This window comes from Oncorhynchus keta, chromosome 10 (genome assembly GCF_023373465.1).
Source record: "Oncorhynchus keta strain PuntledgeMale-10-30-2019 chromosome 10, Oket_V2, whole genome shotgun sequence".
In the NCBI taxonomy this organism is placed as follows: Eukaryota; Metazoa; Chordata; class Actinopteri; order Salmoniformes; family Salmonidae; genus Oncorhynchus; species Oncorhynchus keta.
Genome location: NC_068430.1, coordinates 9,518,062 through 9,540,561, shown reverse-complemented (window position 1 = coordinate 9,540,561; position 22,500 = coordinate 9,518,062). Strand labels below are relative to the sequence as shown.

At 44.2% G+C, this 22,500-nt stretch overlaps 1 protein-coding gene across 1 annotated transcript in view; it reads left to right on the top strand.

The window, feature by feature from the left end:
* Positions 1-22,500, top strand: part of LOC118389608 (R3H domain-containing protein 2) — a 126,355-nt gene that overhangs the window by 95,653 nt on the left and 8,202 nt on the right. Inside the window, 7 exon segments of the mRNA XM_052528625.1 lie at positions 889-1,165; positions 5,218-5,381; positions 5,624-5,772; positions 6,974-7,071; positions 7,230-7,399; positions 8,349-8,499; positions 21,439-21,533. Of these exon segments, the coding sequence (XP_052384585.1) occupies positions 889-1,165; positions 5,218-5,381; positions 5,624-5,772; positions 6,974-7,071; positions 7,230-7,399; positions 8,349-8,499; positions 21,439-21,533 (1,104 nt within the window).

The following is a 22,500-nucleotide window of genomic DNA, read 5'->3' as shown; positions in this document are numbered from 1 at the left end:
TGGCAGTGTGTTCACCGCTCTGTGAGGTAACTAGTGGCAGTGTGTTCACCGCTCTGTGAGGTAGTGGCAGTGTGTTCACCGCTCTGTGAGGTAGCTAGTGGCAGTGTGTTCACTGCTCTGTGAGGTAGCTAGTGGCAGTGCGTTCACATTTAAGAGAATAGCCATAGCCTACAGTGTATGGATCTTGACAGAGGGAGATATCCCTAGAGAGCAGTGTTGCTTTACTGTTCCCTGCATGTATCTTGTCCTTCGGGATAGCCACTGGCTATAAGGCAGCATGGCTCACCTCATACAGACCTGCCTCTCTCTCTCTGAGCCAAACTCAGATGGAATGGCAGCAGGGCTCACCTCATACAGACCTGCCTCTCTCTCTGAGCCAAACTCAGATGGAATGGCAGCAGGGCTCACCTCATACAGACCTGCCTCTCTCTCTGAGCCAAACTCAGATGGAATGGCAGCAGGGCTCACCTCATACAGACCTGCCTCTCTCTCTGAGCCAAACTCAGATGGAATGGCAGCAGGGCTCACCTCATACAGACCTGCCTCTCTCTGAGCCAAACTCAGATGGAATGGCAGCATGGTTCACCTCATACAGACCTGCCTCTCTCTCTGAGCCAAACTCAGATGGAAAGGCAGCAGGGCTCACCTCATACAGACCTGCCTCTCTCTCTCTGAGCTAAACTCATGGAAAATAAACCCCAGGAAGAGTAGCTGCTGCCTTGTCAGGAACTAATGGGGATCCATAATAAATATAAATGCTACCTTTGAACTTCCATCAACCTCTAAGAGTTGATATCTAGTTTGCGCACTTTTATTAATTTGGTTGGAAGGTTTCTTATTGTACTACCTATGAACTGACTGTATTTCTCCCTCCCTCTGCTCCTCCAGATATCTTATTACACCCCTGGGCAGCAGTACCCCAGCACAGGGCAGCAGTACCCCAGCACAGGGCAGCAGTACCCCAGCACAGGGCAGCAGTACCCCAGCACAGGGCAGCAGTACCCCAGCACAGGGCAGCAGTACCGGCCTGGACCCATGTCTCACCAGGTGTCCTACCCTGCTCAGCCCATGCCCCAGCCCATGGCTCAGCCCATGCCCCAGCCCATGCCCCAGCCCATGGCTCAGCCCATGCCCCAGCCCATGGCTCAGCCCACACAGCAGTCTGGTCAGTACCACTCCAGTACCATCTTTCTCAATTAAAGATTAGTCTGTCTGTGTTTTTAAAGTGCTGTACAGTTTTATACTGAACAAAAATATACAGTATTCAGACCCCTTGACATTTTTCCTTTTTTTTTTGTTACGTTACAGCCTTATTCTAAAATTGATTAAATTAAACATTTTCCTCAGCAATCTACACACAATACCCCATAATGACAAATCAATCAAATGTCTAAACCTTTTTTTTTGCTTTGTCATTATGGGGTGATTGTGATGTCATTATGGGGTGATTGTGATGTCATTATGGGGTATTGTGTGTAGGTTGATGAGGGGAAAAAACATAAATCTTAACAATTTTAGAATAAGGCTGTAACCTAACAAAATGTGAAAAAAGTCAAGATGTCTGAATATACAATCCAAAGGCACTGTAAACGAAACATGTAAAGTGTTGGTTCCTGAAATTAAAGATTCCAGAAATGTTCCATACGCTGACGTCGTGTCTTTGGCAATGCCGGATTAAGTGATATGACATGGTATTCTATAAAATAATTTCTCCATAAATTAATATTACCTGATTGAGCTAATCATGTAAATGTAATTAACTAGAGAGTCGGGGCACCATGAAATAATATTTATAGAGCGGTTATCTTCCGAATAAACTCTTAAAGACCTAGTAATATTTTACATCAATAGCAGTCAATATTAATCGTCACCTTAATTCAGTCTCATCTGAAAGTTGTAAATTCTTTGTTATCTGCACAAACCCTGGCTAACAAGTTGAATCAGCAATACAACATTGGGTTTAATGATTTATTTACTAAATACCTAACTAATCACACAGAATTACACATACACATAATTAATCATAACTTGATTACAAATGACGTCATAAAGGAAAACATCTCTAGCGGGCGGAACAGATATGACAGTTTGTTACACAAAATAAAAGGGGCTGGGTTTGAGTGAAAGAGCGGGAAGACTGAGGAACAAAGGGCGAATCTGTGCTATCGTAAATACAGTATCTTATGCATTTTAAATTACCGCCCATTTGGAAAAGGAAAATGCAATAAATATTTACTCTGAGCTGCGCTTCAGTAGGTTGGTGGTAGATGGAAGGCCGTGTTGCCAAACCGAGTCCTTTGTCCTTTGAAGAATGTCTCTGGTGGTCAATTGGATACTCTGTAGTAACGTTGTAGTAACGTCGTTGTGTGATAGACGGGATACTCTGTCTGTTCCTTCTTAACCTTCGTTTGCAGCTGCTGTTGCTAGCTCAACGGCTAGGAGGTTTCACTTCTGTAGTGAATAAGAGTTCAAAGTTCATACCATTCGCAACCAAAGGTCACGCTGACGTTGGCTTCGTTCTGTAGTTATTATCTGAATCATTCTGACATCGGACCGTCATCCTCACATCCTCGGAACAGGAGGTTATATTGCCGTCAAGGCTTTATATAGGAAGGGAAAGGAGGGTGTGTTTCATAGTTTACAACCTATGTCTCTTCACGTGGGCGGGCCACTGAGTCGGGCCTAATTCACTCATGAAAACCCAAATCTCACATTTTAGTAGCTAAAATCACATTTCATCCCATCACAAATAATTTCATATTCAAACATTTAAATTGAACAACAATTCCATGTGAATCCGATTACTCTGATGTGTAGACTTTCCACTGTAGAGTTATGTCATCTTATCATTGATGAGAATGTCTTAGATGACAACCGAACTGACATCATATTCATTAAGTACCACCGCATATGTTCAATTGGTCGGATTACCAGAATATAGTTCATTTCCCCCCCACCTTCTGATGTTCCCAGAATCTCTATGTTAACCAAGGTGTTTTGCAAATGTAACATCAGAAGGGTAGAGAGAGGAAAAAGGGGGGAAGAGGTATTTATGACTGTCATAAACCTACCCCCAGGCCAACGTCATGACACTGACCTTCATATAAGGAACTGGCTTGCATACTTTCAGGACATAATTATGTTGGAGTTATCCCTTGCCGTATGAATAAAACGAGTCCTAGCACTCATCGAACATGGAAAGTGGGGTGGGGGGTGTGTATGTATATTTGGAATGGGTGGGAGGGGATGTACTTTTTTTTTTTTCAAATGGGGGGGTGAATTGTAATTGTATTTTTATGATTGTATTGATCTTGTTACCCAATAACAAAACTATATATTTTTCCCCTGTACACACAAAAAAAAACATATTTTTCTGATCTATTTTGCACAAATATGTTTACTTCCTTGTTAGTGAGAGTATTTCCCCTTTTCCATCCACCTGACAGGTGTGGCATTTCAATAATCTGTTTTAACAGCATGATCATTACACAGGTTCACCTTGTGCTGCGGAAAATGAAAGGCCACTCTAAAATGTGCAGTTTTGTCACAAAACACAATGCCACAGATGTCTCAAGTTTTGAGGGGGCATGCAATCGGCATGCTGACTGCAGGAATGCCCACCAGAGCTGTTGCCAGATATTTTATGTACACTTTTCTACCATAAGCCGCTGAATTTGTCACTACGTCCAGCCGGCCATCTGAGAAATGCTCACTAACAGGGATTTAAACCAATTTGAACACGTCATTTGAGAAAAATATGCTTTTTGTGCCTGTGGAATACTTCTGGAATCTTTTATTTCAGCTCATGAAGCATGGGACTAACACTTTACATGTTGCGTTTATATTTTGGTTGGGTGTGATTACATCTGACCATCTCCTTGTTCATACAACACCAATTTGTTCTACTTGGATGGGGCTACACGATACACTCCCTGCATCTCGTAACGGTCTGTTCAGACCATTTTTTTTTACCAGGTTTTAAACATTTAAAAAATCCTTTTGACCAAAGCCAAATCAATTTCTACACTTCATATTAAAATGAGGTTACACTCACAGTTTGAGAATCTGACTAAGCAGGACCGGTGAAAGCCAGGACTACTACTGTACACTGTATTTCACTGTGTATATTTGCTGAATAAACATCAACAGTGTGTTGTGTTTTGAGTACAGAGACTTTCAAAGCATAGAGGCACCGAAGTGCTGATCGCCTGATTTGGCAACAAAGAATACACTGTGTACGATAGCCGTTCACTCACCCAGTCAACATGATCAGACCCTTGCCGTGTCAACAGAAACAACGCCAACACAGCTCTAAAATAACACAAGGATCAAGGTTAGCTAAATACTGGTTCCCAGGAATAAATGGCTATTTTAGTCACCACGTTGTGTAGTTTGGGACAGAAGCACTGATGCAACGAGTCCTGAAAAGTTACCTTGGTTACACTCGGAATGACCCTGAGCATTCAGGCAGCAACAAGCCTACCCTCTGCCGGACAGTCATGTTCTGCTTCCCCATATAGGCCCATGGTCTTCCATGACTTTGTGTACATTCCTTCCTTTCTAGACAGTCTGTGTTAACATGAAATCATTTTTATTGTTACGTCCCTACGTGCATTATTTAAATAATGTGTCTTAGTGTTTTATAGTGTATTCTGTAGTTTTTAGCTTACTGTATGTGGATTTGTGTAAATTCTGCGTCTGTATATCCTGTTTATCGTCTGTCTCTATATCCTGTTTATCGTCTGTCTCTATATCCTGTTTATCTTCTGTCTCTATATCCTGTTTATCGTCTGTCTCTATATCCTGTTTATCGTCTGTCTGTATATCCTGTTTATCGTCTGTCTGTATATCCTGTTTATCGTCTGTCTGTATATCCTGTTTATTGCCTGTCTGTATATCCTGTTTATCGTCTGTCTGTATATCCTGTTTATTGCCTGTCTGTATATCCTGTTTTAGTGGCAGCTCCATTTCACTGAGTCAAATTCCTGTATTCAAATGTATTTAGAGTATAAATGTGATTCTTCCATGTGCCTTGCGTGTCACCAGTAGGACCAGGGTTGATAGGTGTGTGGCATACCCAAAATACACACACACACACACACACACACACACACACACACACACACACACACACACACACACACACACACACACACACACACACACACACACACACACACACACCTGTGTTACCATGACCATGTCCTACATAACCAGCAGCTCTCCAGACCATGATGCCCAGCCAGCAGCCCCAGTACCAGGGAATGATAGGAGTATCCCAGCAGCCCCAGAACCAGGCCCTCCTCACCTCCCAGGGGCAGGGCATGCATGGACAGGTGACGGCCATGATGGTTCAGTACCCACAGATGCCCTCATATCAGGTACATTTAAGGTTGTGTGTTTGTGTGTGAGATTGCTACATCTTGTATGCATTTAGGAGTTCCATTTAGAAGGCTCAGTTCTCGGACCACAACTATTTTTATGTAAACGCGACGAGTGGGATGTAACTGTTGTAATCCGAACCCGGGTCTCTCGCTCGGGAAACCAGCTATTAGACCAAGATGATATTCCCTATTGGGTGCCAACTCACCGTGGCTACATGTTCATGTGTCTTGCCTCCTAGCAGGTCCCTGTGGCCAGTGACTCTCAACAGGTGATCCAGCAGTACCAGCAGCAGGTCATGGTGCCAGTCAGTCAGTCTGTGCAGACTGTCCAGGGGCCCATGCCTGTATACTACAGCGTCATCACCCCCACACAACAGAACAGCACAAGGTAGGTACTTAAAAAAATAAATAAAATGTAAGTGATTTTATAAAGCGTGCTTTGAACAGATACTGAAGCGCTGGATATATTGTATGGGGAGAACTACTCCCAACATATTGCCTCCAGCAGACCTGTTGAGCTACAACCCAGATAACTTGTTCTAAATAAGTGTCACGTATAATCTCACTTCTGGAATTACAATAATAAACTACACTTTAAAAAAAAAACTAAAAAGTAAACACATTACAGAGGAAATGGCCTATACTCCAGAAGCAGACCGTTCATTCCTGAATGAAGTTGAATGTAATTCTTATCAGTAACAAGCTCTCCTGCTGACCGCCTGGCTAAGCAGTAATTATTAAGACACTCTGGGGAAACATGAGCTGTAAGTGAAGTCATTAAAGATGATTGAATTAGGATAGAAAGTCACATGACTGGAATCAATAAACAACCTATTTAAACACTTGAATCTTTATTTCTCTTTTCTTTGACACATCGCTTAAAAAAATATCGCTAAACAAAATATGACCGTTGTGATTGAAGCCTGTTACACAGAGACGCACACACAGAGAAACACACACACACACACACACACACACACACACACACACACACACACACACACACACACACACACACACACACAGAGAGACGCACACACGCAGCTTATTGGTGTGATAATGCCTACCGTCTGTGGATGGCTGCCAAGTGCTTACAGTGCGTGTGTTTCTCTGTGTGTTTCTCTGTGTGTGTGTGTTTCTCTGTGTGTGTGTTTCTCTGTGTGTGTGTTTCTCGGTGTGTGTGTTTCTCGGTGTGTGTGTTTCTCGGTGTGTGTGTTTCTCGGTGTGTGTGTTTCTCTGTGTGTGTGTTTCTCGGTGTGTGTGTGTGTGTTTCTCTGTGTGTGTGTGTTTCTGTGTGTGTGTTTCTCTGTGTGTGTGTGTCTCTGTGTGTGTGTTTCTCTGTGTGTGTGTGTGCGTCTGTGTGTGTGTGTGTGTGTGTGTGTGTGTGTGTGTGTGTGTGTGTGTGTGTGTGTGTGTGTGTGTGTGTGTGTGTGTGTGTGTGTTTCTCTGTGTGTGTGCTTCTGTGTGTGTGTGTGTCTCTGTTGTCTCTGTGTTTCTGTGTGTGTGTGTGTGTGTGTCTGTGTTCGTCTCCGTGTGTGTGTGTGTGTGTTTCTCTGTGTGTGTGTTTCTCTGTGTGCGTCTCTCTCCAGTCCATCAGTAGGGTACCTGCAGCCCAGCTCAGAGCAGTACCAGATGAGCACGTCTACTTCTCCCTGCAACCCTCCACAGATACAGCAGCAATATTCAGGTGAGAGTTCATCTGTTTTCCCGAGCTCTAACTTTATCGATTAGGTTTGGTCAACAACGTTGGCCCTGTGTCGTAGCCCTTATGACGAAGGGTTCACTTTAAAAGTGTAACCTTTTCCCTACAATGCTTTAACTTTGTGTGTGTTGCTAAATATACAGGGGTGGCCCCCCCAGGGCCTGGGGTGATGGTCATGCAGCTTAGTGTCCCCAACGGACCCCAGCCTACCCACAATCCTCCTCTGGTCCAGTGGAACCCCTGCAAGTACTACAGCCTCGAGCAGAGACCCAGTAAGCCTGGAGAACTCTACAAATCTGACAACACACAACAGGTACTGTATACAGCACTACTATAATACTACCATATAGTACTACAACAGGTACTATATACAGCATTACTATAATGCTACACTACAGTACTACAACAGGTACTGTATACAGCACTACTATAATACTACCATACAGTACTACAAAAGGTACTATATACAGCATATATACAGTGCTACAAAAGGTACTATATACAGTACTACTATAATACTACCATACAGTACTACACCAGGAACTATATACAGCACTACTATAATACTACCATACAGTACTACAACAGGTACTATATACAGCACTACAATAATACTACCATACAGTACTACAACAGGTACTATATACAGCATTACTATAATACTACCATACAGTACTACAACAGGTACTATATACAGTACTACTATAATACTACCATACAGTACTACAACAGGAATTATATACAGCACTACTATAATACTACCATACAGTACTACAACAGGTACTATATACAGCACTACTATAATACTTCCATACAGTACTACAACAGGTACTATATACAGCACTACTATAATACTACCATACAGTACTACAAAAGGTACTATATACAGCATATATACAGTGCTACCATACAGTACTACAACAGGTACTATATACAGCACTACTATAATACTACCATACAGTACTACAACAGGTACTATATACAGCACTACTATAATACTACACTACAGTACACCAACAGGTGTTATATACACAGAATTACTGTACTTCCTGTATACTCTATACCTCTCCCTCACTTACAGAATCCTGTGGACTATTCAGGAGGACAGCGTAGGATTCTCCTAAGCTGACATGACATTTTAAATGAAAAAATACTAATTTGTGATATATTTGTTGACTATCTGTATTGTGAACTACAGTATGTCTCGTCCTCTCCTCTATCCATGTCCTCCCCTCTATCTCCCTCCCCCATCCCCCCTCCAGACGAGTACACAGATGCAGAGCAGTCCTCTGTCCTCCCCCACCCAGTCTCCTGCCCCCTCCCCCTCAGGCAGCGTGAGCAGTGTCTGTCCAGGCCTCGTCCCTCTGCCCCTACTGTCACAGTTCCCCCGGCCCGGACCAGGGCCCGCACAAGGTAACACCACACAGAGACGGAGACAAACAGATGCACACCGTAACACTTACCATGCACACACCGCATACACAGACACACACACACACACAAGTGGCCTCCCGAAAGGCGCCCTGGTCTAAGGCGCCACTACAGCCGACTATGACGGGAGTCCCATAGTCCCAATCAGCCCAGCGCCGTCCGGGTTCGGGGAGGGTTTGGCCGGGGCTCGCCACGCTTTAAGCAACTCCTCGTGGCGAGCCGGGACGCATGCAAGCGGACTTTAGTTGTCAGTTGAACAGTGTTTCCTGGCTTCCGGGTTACGCGATCAGTGTGTTAAGAAGTAGCTTGGTGGGTCATGTGATGCAGGAAACGTGCCTCTAACGACCCCGTTGGGGAGTTGCCATGATGACACCAGATCGGAACAACCATTTTGGATGGCACGAAATAAGGGGAGAAAAAAACACTATTTTTTTTTACACACACACACACACACACACACACACACACACACACACACACACACACACACACACACACACACACACACACATACGCACACACACACACACACACACACACACACCAGTTTGACATGACATGACCAAAAGATGTGTACATGCCAGCTTACTGAACAAATGTCACTGTGAGCCGGTAGCAGTCACGCTCATACACACACACACACGCTCATACACACACACAGTGATTCCACACTCCAAGACTGCTTCCATCACGTGGACTGGGATATGTTTCGTATTGCAATCAAACAACAACATTGACGAATACGCTGATTCGGTGAGCGAGTTCATTAGAACGTGCGTTGAAGATGTCGTTCCCATAGCAACGATTAAAACATTCCCAAACCAGAAACCGTGGATTGATGGCAGCATTCGCGTGAAACTGAAAGCGCGAACCACTGCTTTTAATCAGGGCAAGGTGTCTGGTAACATGACCGAATATAAACAATGTAGCTATTTCCTCCGCAAGGCAATCAAACAAGCTAAGCGTCAGTATAGAGACAAAGTAGAATCTCAATTCAACGGCTCAGACACAAGAGGTATGTGGCAGGGTCTACAGTCAATCACGGATTACAAAAAGAAAACCAGCCCAGTCACGGACCAGGATGTCTTGCTCCCAGGCAGACTAAATAACTTTTTTGCCCGCTTTGAGGACAATACAGTGCCACTGATACGGCCCACAACCAAAACATGCGGACTCTCCTTCACTGCAGCCGAGGTGAGGAAAACATTTAAACGTGTTAACCCTCGCAAGGCTGCAGGCCCAGACGGCATCCCCAGCCGCGCCCTCAGAGCATGCGTAGACCAGCTGGCTGGTGTGTTTACGGACATATTCAATCAATCCCTATCCCAGTCTGTTGTTCCCACATGCTTCAAGAGGGCCACCATTGTTCCTGTTCCCAAGAAAGCTAAGGTAACTGAGCTAAACGACTACCGCCCCGTAGCACTCACTCATCATGAAGTGCTTTGAGAGACTAGTCAAGGACCATATCACCTCCACCCTACCTGACACCCTAGACCCACTCCAATTTGCTTACCGCCCAAATAGGTCCACAGACGATGCAATCTCAACCACACTGCACACTGCCCTAACCCATCTGGACAAGAGGAATACCTATGTGAGAATGCTGTTCATCGACTACAGCTCGGCATTTAACAGCATAGTGCCCTCCAAGCTCGTCATCAAGCTCGAGACTCTGGGTCTCGACCCCGCACTGTGCAACTGGGTACTGTACTTCCTGGCGGGCCGCCCCCAGGTGGTGAGGGTAGGCAACAACATCTCCACCCCGCTGATCCTCAACACTGGGGCCCCACAAGGGTGCGTTCTGAGCCCTCTCCTGTACTCCCTGTTCACCCACGACTGCGTGGCCACGCACGCCTCCAACTCAATCATCAAGTTTGTGGACGACACAACAGTGGTAGGCTTGGTTACCAACAACGACGAGACGGCCTACAGGGAAGGAGGTGAGGGCCCTCGGAGTGTGGTGTCAGGAAAATAACCTCACACTCAACGTCAACAAAACTAAGGAGATGATTGTGGACTTCAGGAAACAGCAGAGGGAACACCCCCCTATCCACATCGATGGAACAGTAGTGGAGAGGGTAGTAAGTTTTAAGTTTCTCGGCGTACACATCACAGACAAACTGAATTGGTCCACCCACACAGACAGCATCGTGAAGAAGGCGCTGCAGCGCCTCTTCAACCTCAGGAGGCTGAAGAAATTCGGCTTGTCACCAAAAGCACTCACAAACTTCTACAGATGCACAATCGAGAGGATCCTGTCGGGCTGTATCACCGCCTGGTACGGCAACTGCTCCGCCCACAACCGTAAGGCTCTCCAGAGTGTAGTGAGGTCTGCACAACGCATCACCGGGGGGCAAACTACCTGCCCTCCAGGACACCTTCACCACCCGATGTCACAGGAAGGCCATGAAAATCATAAAGGACAACAACCACCCAAGCCACTTTCTGTTCACCCTGCTATCATCCAGAAGGCAAGGTCAGTACAGGTGCATCAAAGCTGGGACCGAGAGACTGAAAAACAGCTTCTATCTCAAGGCCATCAGACTGTTAAACAGCCACCATTAACATTGATTGGCTGTTGCAAACACACTGACACTTTAATAATGGGAATTGATGGGAAATTATGTAAAATATATCACTAGCCACTTTAAACAATGCTACCTAATATAATGTTTACATACCCTACATTATTCATCTCATATGTATACGTATATACTGTACTCTATATCATCTACTGCATCTTTATGTAATACATGTATCACTAGCCACTTTAACTATGCCACTTTGTTTACATACTCATCTCATATGTATATACTGTACTCGATACCATCTACTGTATCTTGCCTATGCCGCTCTGTACCATCACTCATTCATATATCTTTATGTACATATTCTTTATCCCCTTACACTTGTGCCTATAAGGTAGTAGTTTTGGAATTGTTAGCTAGATTAGATTACTTGTTGGTTATTACTGCATTGTCGGAACTAGAAGCACAAGCATTTCGCTACACTCGCATTAACATCTGCTAACCATGTGTATGTGACAAATACATTTGATTTGATTTGACACACACATGCTCATACATGCACACACAAATACACACTCATACACATATACAAACTCATACACACACACACACACACACACACACACACACACACACACACACACACACACACACACACACACACACACACACACACACACACACACACACACACACACACACACACATGTTTGACACGGTGAGCCTCTTTCACCCCCTTCACACATGTTCACACAGTGACCCCTTCACACAGTGACCCCATCACACAGTGAGTGCACTGTCCCCTTCACACAGTTCACACACCCCCATCACACCTTGTGCCTCTTGGTGATTGGGGCCCCTTCACACAGTGACCCCATCACACAGTGACCCCATCACATTGAAAACAGTGACCCCTGGTTAAATAAAGGTAAAATTAAAATAAATAAAAATAAAATACAGTGACCCCATCACACAGTGACCCCATCACACAGTGACCCCTTCACACAGTGACCCCTTCACACAGTGTCCCCTTCACACAGTGACCCCTTCACACAGTGTCCCCTTCACACAGTGACCCCTTCACACAGTGACCCCATCACACAGTGACCCCTTCACACAGTGTCCCCTTCACACTGACCCCTTCACACAGTGACCCCATCACACAGTGACCCCTTCACACAGTGACCCCATCACACTGTCCCCTTCACACAGTGACCCCATCACACACCCCCATCATCACCTTGTGCCTCTTGGTCGGCCGTCATTGGGGCGGCAGGGTAGCATAGTGGTTAGAGCGTTGGACTAGTAACCGGAAGGTTGCGAGTTCAAACCCCCGAGCTGACAATGTACAAATCTGTCGTTCTGCCCGTGAACAGGCAGTTAACCCACTGTTCCTAGGCCGTCATTGAAAATAAGAATTTGTTCTTAACTGACTTGCCTGGTTAAATAAAGGTAAAATTAAAATAAATTAAAATTAAAATCACACAGTGACCCCATCACACAGTGACCCCTTCACACAGTGACCCCTTCACACAGTGACCCCTTCACACAGTGACCCCTTCACACAGTGACCCCTTCACACAGTGACCCCTTCACACAGTGACCCCTTCACACAGTGACCCCTTCACACAGTGACCCCTTCACACAGTGACCCCTTCACACAGTGACCCCTTCACACAGTGACCCCTTCATGATGAGCTGTCCATGTTGTTTCTGACCAGCCACCAGCAGGCCCTGAGAACCTAACTCACTTTACCCACATGGCTGCGCTGACCCCCCCCCCTCACACACACACACACCTCACGCCTGCTTGCCTACGTTATCTGGCCCTTTCACCTACTCATCTGTCCTCACACACCTGACTTGGGTTGCAAAGGGAGGGTATATTACTGGAAACCTAAGTTTAGACATTGTTTTTGCTTTCAGGTTTTTGGAGGAAATTTTATAAGACGACACGATATCAAGTGGATTTTTTTTGGGTATTTCAGATTATCACTGGCCCTCTGTGTCGCCTCATCTAAAATACTGTGTATACAATATTTAAATAAGATGTTTTAAAAAGTAAAACATTGAATGACAAAGCAGTAAAATATTATCCTAAATATAGATCTTTGTGAATACCATTCATTGGTGGGTTTCAGCATGAAATTAACTTTCTTTTTCCTCACACTTGTCTTTATTTTACTCTGTCTCTGTGGGCAGTTGTGAAAAAAAGTCAATAGTTGTAAGAGTTGCAGAGTTAATTGAAAATAATGGCATTGTTGATTTTAGATGCTTTTTTCATTAATTAGTTTATTTTCTACTGAATCATACGGTCTATTTACTAGAATCGCATGGACAATAGGGAGACAAAAATAATAATAATGAATAATATATATGAATACATGTTTAAAAAAAAAACCTTATTCAAGTGTAAATGACCAAAGTTAACATAGAAAACCAGTGAATTACCAATATTACTTTGGTAGCTTGCTCGACACACACACACCAGTGGAGGCTGGTGTCATTTTGTTTAGGAGGGTGCGAGACCCACGATATACAGTGCATTCGGAAAGTATTCAGACCCCTTGACTTTTTCGACATTTTGTTACGTTAACACCTTATTCTAAAATAGATTTTTTTCAATCTACACACAATACCCGATAATGACATCACAATACCCCATAATGACATCACAATACCCCATAATGACATCACAATACCCCATAATGACAAAGCAAAAAAAGGTTTTTAGAAATGTTTAGCAAATGTATTAAAAATAAGAAAAACTGATATCACATTTACATAAGTATTCAGACCCTTTACTCAGTACTTTGTTGAAGCACCTTTGGCAGTGATTACAGCCTTGAGTCTTCTTGTGTATGACGATACAATCTTGGCACACCTGTATTTGCGGGGTTTCTCCCATTCTTGTCTGCAGATCCTCTCCAACTCTGTCAGGTTGGATCGTCACTGCACAGCTATTTTCAGGTCTCCAGAGATGTTCGATCAGGTTCAAGTCCGGGCTCTCGCTGGGCCACTCAAGGACATTCAGAGACTTGTCCTGAAGCCACTCCTGCGTTGTCCTGTTTGAAGCTGAACCTTCACTCCTGAGCGCTCTAGAGAAAGTTTTCATCAAGGATCTCTCTGTACTTTGCTCAATTCAGCTTTGCCTCGATGCTGACTATTCTCCCAGTCCCTGCCGCTGAAGAACATCCCCACAGCATGATGCAGCCACCACCATGCGTCACCGTATTTTTTAAATTTAATTTATTTAACCTTTTTATTTAACTAGGCGAGTCAGTTAAGAACAAATTCTTATTTACAATGATGGCCGACCAAAAGGCAAAAGGCCTCCTGTGGGGACCGGGGCCTGGGATTAAGAATGAATAAATAAATACAATATAAATATACATATAGGACAAAACACACATCACAACAAGAGAGACAACACAACACTACGCAAAGAGAGACCTAATACAACAACACAGCAAGGTAGCAACACAAAACATGGTACAAACATTATTGGACACAGACAACAGCACAAAGGGCAAGAAGGTAGAGACAACAAAATATCACACAAAGCAGCCACAACTGTCAGTAAGATTGAGTCTTTGAATTAAGAGATTGAGATAAAACTGTCCAGTTTGAGTGTTTTGTTGCAGCTCGTTCCAGTCGCTAGCTGCAGCGAACTGAAAAGAGGTGCGACCCAGGGATGTGTGTGCTTAGAGGACCTTTAACAGAATGTGACTGGCAGAACGGGTGTGGTGTGTGTGTGTGTGTGTGTGTGTGTGTGTGTGTGTGTGTGTGTGTGTGTGTGTGTGTGTGTGTGTGTGTGTGTGTGTGTGTGTGTGAGATATGAGGGCTGCAGTAGATATCTCAGATAGGGGGGAGTGAGGGTTTTATAACTGTAGGGATGGTGCCAGGTTTCCTCCAGACGTGACGCTTGGCATTCAGGCCAAAGAGTTCAATCTTGGTTTCATCAGACCAGAGAATCTTGTTTCTCATGGTCTTGAGTCTTTAGGTGCCTTTTATCAAACTCCAAGCAAACTCCACGCTGGCTGTCATGTGCCTTTTACTGAAAAACGGCTTCCAACTGGACATTCTACCATAAAGACCTGATGGTGAAGTGCTGCAGAGATGATTGTCCTTCTGGAAGGTTCTCCCATCTCCACAGAGGAACTCAAGAGCTCTGTCAGAGTGACCATCGGGTTCTTGGTAACCTCCCTGACCAAAGCCCTTCTCTCCCGATTGCTCAGTTTGGCTGGGCGGACAAAGTCTCGGTTGTTCCAAACTTCTTCCATTTAAGAATGAATGAGGCCACTGTGTTCTTGGAGTCCTCCAATGCTGCAGAAATGTTTTTGGTACCCCTTCCCCAGATTTGTGCCTCGACAGCATCCTGTCTCGGAGCTCTACGGACAATTCCTTCGATCTCATGGCTTGGTTTTTGCTCTGACGTGCACTGTCAACTGTGGAACCTTAAATAGACAGGTGTGTGTGCCTTTCCAGATCATGTCTAATCAATTGAATTTACCACAGGTGGACTCCAATCAAGTTGTAGAAATATCACAAGGATGATCAATAGAAACAGAAGCTCAATTTCGAGTCTCACAGCAAAGGGTCTGAATACTAACGCAAATAAGTGTTTTTTTACATTTGTAATAGATTTGCAATAATGTTTTCGCTTTGTCATTATGGGGTGTATTGTGTGCAGATTGAGGATTTTTATTTATATAATCCATTTTAGAATGAGGCAATGTGGGAAAAGGAAGGGGTCTGTAGGTGGAAGGGGATGAGAACCATGAGCCTCCTCGGTTTTGTATTGAATTGTATTGTTGAATTGTATTGTTGAATTGAATTGTATTGTATTGAAGTCAATGTAGCCAGAGGAGGATGGAAGCTAGCTGTCCTCTAGCTACACCATGTTGCTTCCCGACAGAGTGCTGTTGAGGCTACTGCAGACCTTCATTGCAAAAACGCTGTGTTTTAATACATTATTTGGTGACGTGAATATATTTAGTATTGTTATCTAAAAATTATATATAATAATAATAATAAATTATATTTAGTATTGTCTAAATAATAGTAATTGTCTATCTACAAATTAGAGGTCGACCGATTAATCGGAATGGCTGATTTAATTAGGGCCAATTTCAAGTTTTCATAAGTCTTTAATCAGCATTTTAGCCAATTTATATTGCAATCCACAAGGAGACTGCGTGGCAGGCTGACCACCTGTTTACGTAAGTGCAGGCAGCAAGGAGCCATGGTAAGTTGATAGCTAGCATTAAACTTATAAAAAAACAATCAATCTTAACATAATCACTAACTACACATGGTTGATGATATTACTTGTTTAACTAGCTTGTCCTGCATTGCATATAATTAATGCCGTGCCTGTAATTGTCACTTCTCTTGCGTTCAGTGTAAGCAGAGTCAGGGTACAGTTGAAGTCGGAAGTTTACATACACTTAGGTTGGCGTCATTAAAACTCGTTTTTCAACCACTCCACAAATTTCTTGTTAACAAACTATAGTTTTGGCAAGTCGGTTAGGACATCTACTTTGTGCATGACACAAGTAATTTTTTCAATAATTGTTTACAGATTATTTAACTTATAATTCACTGTGTCACAATGCCAGTGTGTCAGACGTTTACACACACTAAGTTGACTGTGCCTTTAAACAGCTTGGAAAATTCCAGAAAATTATGTCATGGCTTTAGAAGCTTCTGATAGGTTAATTGACATAATTTGAGTCAATTGGAGGTGTACCTATGGATGTATTTCAAGGACTACCTTCAAACTCAGTGCCTCTTTGCTTGACATGGGAAAATCAAAAGATATCAGCCAAGACCTCGGAAAAATTAATTGTAGACCTCCACATGTCTGGTTCATCCTTGGGAGCAATTTCTAAATGCCTGAAGGTACCACGTTCATCTGAACGAACAATAGTATGCAAGTATAAACTCCATGGGACCACGCAGCCGTCATACCGCTCAGGAAGAAGACGCGTTCTGTCTCCTAGAGATGAACGTACTTTGGTGCGATAAGTGCAAATCAATCCCAGAACAACAGCAAAGGACCTTATGAAGATGCTGGAGGAAACAGGTACAAAAGTATCTATATCCACAGTAAAACGAGTCCTATATCGACATAACCTGTGTCCTCCTCCCAGAGCGCTAAGAACCTTGGCGTGATCCTGGACAACACCCTGTCGTTCTCAACTAACATCAAGGCGGTGGCCCGTTCCTGTAGGTTCATGCTCTACAACATCCGCAGAGTACGACCCTGCCTCACACAGGAAGCGGCGCAGGTCCTAATCCAGGCACTTGTCATCTCCCGTCTGGATTACTGCAACGCTGTTGGCTGGGCTCCCGCCTGTGCCATTAAAACCCTACAACTCATCCAAGCCCGTCTGGTGTTCAACCTTCCCAAGTTCTCTCACGTCACCCCGCTCCTCCGCTCTCTCCACTCCGCATCCGCTACAAGACCAACGGAGCTGTGAGGGGAACGGCACCCGGTACCTCCAGGCTCTGATCAGGCCCTACACCCAAACAAGGGCACTGCGTTCATCCACCTCTGGCCTGCTCGCCTCCCTACCACTGAGGAAGTACAGTTCCCGCTCAGCCCAGTCAAAACTGTTCGCTGCTCTGGCCCCCAATGGTGGAACAAACTCCCTCACGACGCCAGGACAGCGGAGTCAATCACCACCTTCCGGAGACACCTGAAACCCCACCTCTTTAAGGAATACCTAGGATAGGATAAAGTAATCCTTCTCACCCCCTTAAAAGATTTAGATGCACTATTGTAAAGTGGCTGTTCCACTGGATGTCATAAGGTGAATGCACCAATTTGTAAGTCGCTCTGGATAAGAGCGTCTGCTAAATGACTTAAATGTAAATGTAAATGTAAACCTGAAAGGCCGCTCAGCAAGGAAGAAGCCACTGCTCCAAAACCGGCATAAAAAAGCCAGACTACGGTTTGCAACTGCACATGGGGACAAAGATCGTACTTTTTGGAGAAATGTCTTCTGGTCTGATGAAACAAAAATATAATTGTTTGGCCATAATGACCATCCGTTATGTTTGGAGGGAAAAGGGGGAGGCTTGCAAGCCAAAGAACACCATCCCAACCGTGAAGCACGGGGGTGGCAGCATCATGTTGTGGGGTGCTTTGTTACAGGAGGAACTGGTGCACTTCACAAAATAGATGGCATAACGAGAAGGGAAAAGTAGGTGTATATATTGAAGCAACATCTCAAGACATCAGTCCAAGTTAAAGCTTGGTCGCAAATGGGTCTTCCAAATGGACAATGACCCCAAGCATACTTCCAAAGTTGTGGCAAAATGGCTTAAGGACAACAAAGTCAAGGTATTGGAGTGGCCATCACAAAGCCCTGACCTCAATTCCATAGAAAATGTGTTGGCCGAACTGATAAAGCGTGTGTGAGCAAGGAGGCCTACAAATCTGACTCAGTTACACCAGCTCTGTCAGGAGGAATGGGCCAAAATTCACCCAACTTATTGTGGGAAGCTACCCGAAAACGTTTGACCCAAGTTAAACAATTTAAAGGCAATGCTACCAAATACTATTGAGTGTATGTAAACTTCTGACCCACTGGGAATATGATGAAATGAATAAAAGCTCAAATAAAGCATTCTCTCTACTATTATTCTGACATTTCACATTCTTAAAATAAAGTGGTGATCCTAACTGACCTAAAACAGGGAATGTTTTACTAGGATTAAATGTCAGGAATGGTGAAAAACTGATTTGAAATGTATTTGGTTAATTAAGGTGTATGTAAACTACAGACTTCAACTGTATATGCACCAGTCTGGCTCGTTACGAACTGTGTGAAGACCATTTTCTTCCTAACATAGACCGTAATTAATTTGCCGGAATTGTACATAATTATGACATGACATTGAAGGTTGTGCAATGTAACAGTAATATTTAGACTGACGGATGCCACCCGTTAGATAAAATATGGAACGGTTCCGTATTTCACTGAAAGAATAAACGTTTTGTTTCAAAATGATAGTTTCCGGTTTTGACCATATTAATGACCTAATGCTCGTAGTTCTGTCTGTTTATTATATTATAATTAAGTCTATGATTTAATATTGGATAGAGCAATCTGACTGAGAGGAGGTAGGCAGCAGCAGGCTCGTAAGCAGGGTTGAAGCACAGTGCTGTCAATGACTTCAAGCCCATCAACTCCAGAGATTAGGCATTGAGAATATTGAAGACTCAAGTTTAAAAGAACCACCAACTTTCAAATGTTCTCATGTTCTGAGCAAGGTACTTAAACGTTAGCTTTTTTACACGGCACATATTGCACTTTTACTTTCTTCTCCAACACTGTGTTTTTGTGTTATTTAAACCAAATTGAACATGTTTCATTATTTATTTGAGACTAAATTGATTTTATTTATGTATTATATTAAGTTAAAATTAGTGTTCATTCAGTATTGTTGTAATTGTCATTATTACAAATATATATAAATATAAATCGCCCGATTTAATCGGTGTCTGCTTTTTTTGGTCCTCCAAAAATCGGTATCGGCGTTGAAAAATCAGAATTGTTTGACCTCTATTGAAAATTATAACTTTTTAAAAAATATATATATTTTTAAATTTGTATTATTCACTAAGGAGGATGGTCCTCCCCTTGCGCTTCTGAGGAACCTACACACAGGTCTGTTATTCCTGGCATTGAGAGATAAGTCCCAGCCAACTCCTGGTTTTCGCTCTTTCACCCACTTCCACAGTGACCCCTTCACACAGTGACCCCTTCACACAGTGACCCCTTCACACAGTGACTCCTTCATGATGAGCTGTCCATGTTGTTTTTGAGCAGCCACCAGCAGGCCCTGAGAACCTAACTCACTTTACCCACATGGCTGCGCTGACCCCCCTGCACACACACAGACACACACACACACATCGCACCACCTTGCCTAGCTTGCTCTTTCACCTACACATCCATCTTCACACACTCTACACACACAGACACACAGGTATCATGGCCTTTCAGACACACAGGTATCCTGGCCTTTCAGACACACAGGTATCCTGGCCTTTCAGACACACAGTTATCTTGACCTTTCACCTACACACAGTCACCAAGTTATCCTGGCCTTTCAGACACACAGTTATCATGGCCTTTCAGACACACAGTTATCCTGGCCTTTCAGACACACAGTTATCCTGGCCTTTCAGACACACAGTTATCCTGGCCTTTCAGACACACAGTTATCCTGGCCTTTCAGACACACAGTTATCCTGGCCTTTCAGACACACAGTTATCCTGGCCTGTCAGACACACAGTTATCCTGGCCTTTCAGACACACAGTTATCCTGGCCTTTCAGACACACAGTTATCATGGCTTTTCAGACACACAGTTATCCTGGCCTTTCAGACACACATTTATCCTGGCCTTTCAGACACACAGTTATCCTGGCCTTTCAGACACACAGTTATCCTGGCCTTTCAGACACACAGTTATCATGGCCTTTCAGACACACTATTATCCTGGCCTTTCACAGACACATTTATCCTTGCCTTTCACAGACACACAGGTATCCTGGCCTTTCACAGACACACAGACATACCTTTATCCTGGCCTTTCACAGACACACAGGTATCCTGACCTTTCACCGACACACAGGTATCCTGGCCTTTCACAGACACATAGGTATCCTGGCCTTTCACAGATACACCGTCACACTATTATCCTGGCCATTCATAGACACACTATTATCCTGGCCTTTCACAGACACACAGGTATCCTGGCCTTTCACAGACACATAGGTATCCTGGCCTTTCACAGATACACCGTCACACTATTATCCTGGCCATTCATAGACACACTATTATCCTGGCCTTTCATAGACACAGTTATCCTGGCCTTTCACAGTCACCAAGTGATCCTGGCCTTTCACAGACGCACCGTTATCCTGGCCTTTCACAGACTCACAGTTATCCTGGCCTTTCACAGACACACAGTTATCCTGGCCTTTCACAGACACACAGTTATCCTGGTCTGTCACAGACACACAGTGATCCTGGCCTTTCACAGACACACAGTTATCCTGGTCTGTCACAGACACACAGTTATCCTGGTCTGTCACAGACACACAGTGATCCTGGCCTTTCACAGACACACAGTTATCCTGGCCTTTCACAGACTCACAGTTATCCTGGCCTTTCACAGACTCACAGTTATCCTGGCCTTTCACAGATTCAGTTATCCTGGCCTTTCACAGACTCACAGTTATCCTGGCCTTTCACAGACACATCTCTCCCCAACTTGCCCAGCTAACCCTTTAAACCCATGTTCACTTTTTGATTCTGGCTCGCACACACATTTCATATTTCAGTTTGTGTCCTGTGCCGTGTGTGTGCAGGTGACGGGCGCTACTCTCTGTTGGGCCAGCCTCTCCAGTACAGCCTCTGTCCCTCTCCTCTCATCCACAGCCAGACCAATTACAGCTCACATCAGGTACTGTGTCTCTCTTTCTCCTTCCCTCCATCCCTCTCTCATCTCTGTTGCGGGCCTCCGCGTCCCTTCAAGTGTAACCTATAAATAACCTATAACCTATAAATCAAATCAAATCAAATGTATTTATATAGCCCTTCGTACATCAGCTGATATCTCAAAGTGCTGTACAGAAACCCAGCCTAAAACCCCAAACAGCAAACAATGCAGGTGTAAAAGCACGGTGGCTAGGAAAAACTCCCTAGAAAGGCCAAAACCTAGGAAGAAACCTAGAGAGGAACCGGGCTATGTGGGGTGGCCAGTCCTCTTCTGGCTGTGCCGGGTAGAGATTATAACAGAACATGACCAAGATGTTCAAATGTTCATAAATGACCAGCATGGTCGAATAATAATAAGGCAGAACAGTTGAAACTGGAGCAGCAGCACAGTCAGGTGGACTGGGGACAGCAAGGAGCCATCATGTCAGGTAGTCCTGGGGCACGGTCCTAGGGCTCAGGTCCTCCGAGAGAGAGAAAGAAAGAGAGAATTAGAGAGAGCATATGTGGGGTGGCCAGTCCTCTTCTGGCTGTGCCGGGTGGAGATTATAACAGAACGTGGCCAAGATGTTCAAATGTTCATAAATGACCAGCATGGTTGAATAATAGTAAGGCAGAACAGTTGAAACTGGAGCAGCAGCCATGGCCAGGTGGGACTGGGGGACAGAAACAAGGAGTCATGGCCATGTCAGGTCATGTCCTGGGACATGGTCCTAGGGGCCCAGGCCAGTTGAAACTGGAGCAGCAGCATGGCCAGGTGGACTGGGGACAGCAAGGAGTCATCATGTCAGGTAGTCCTGGGGCATGGTCCTAGGGCTCAGGTCCTTCGAGAGAGAGAAAGAAAGAGAGAAGGAGAGAATTAGAGAACGCACACTTAGATTCACACAGGACACCGAATAGGACAGGAGAAGTACTCCAGATATAACAAACTGACC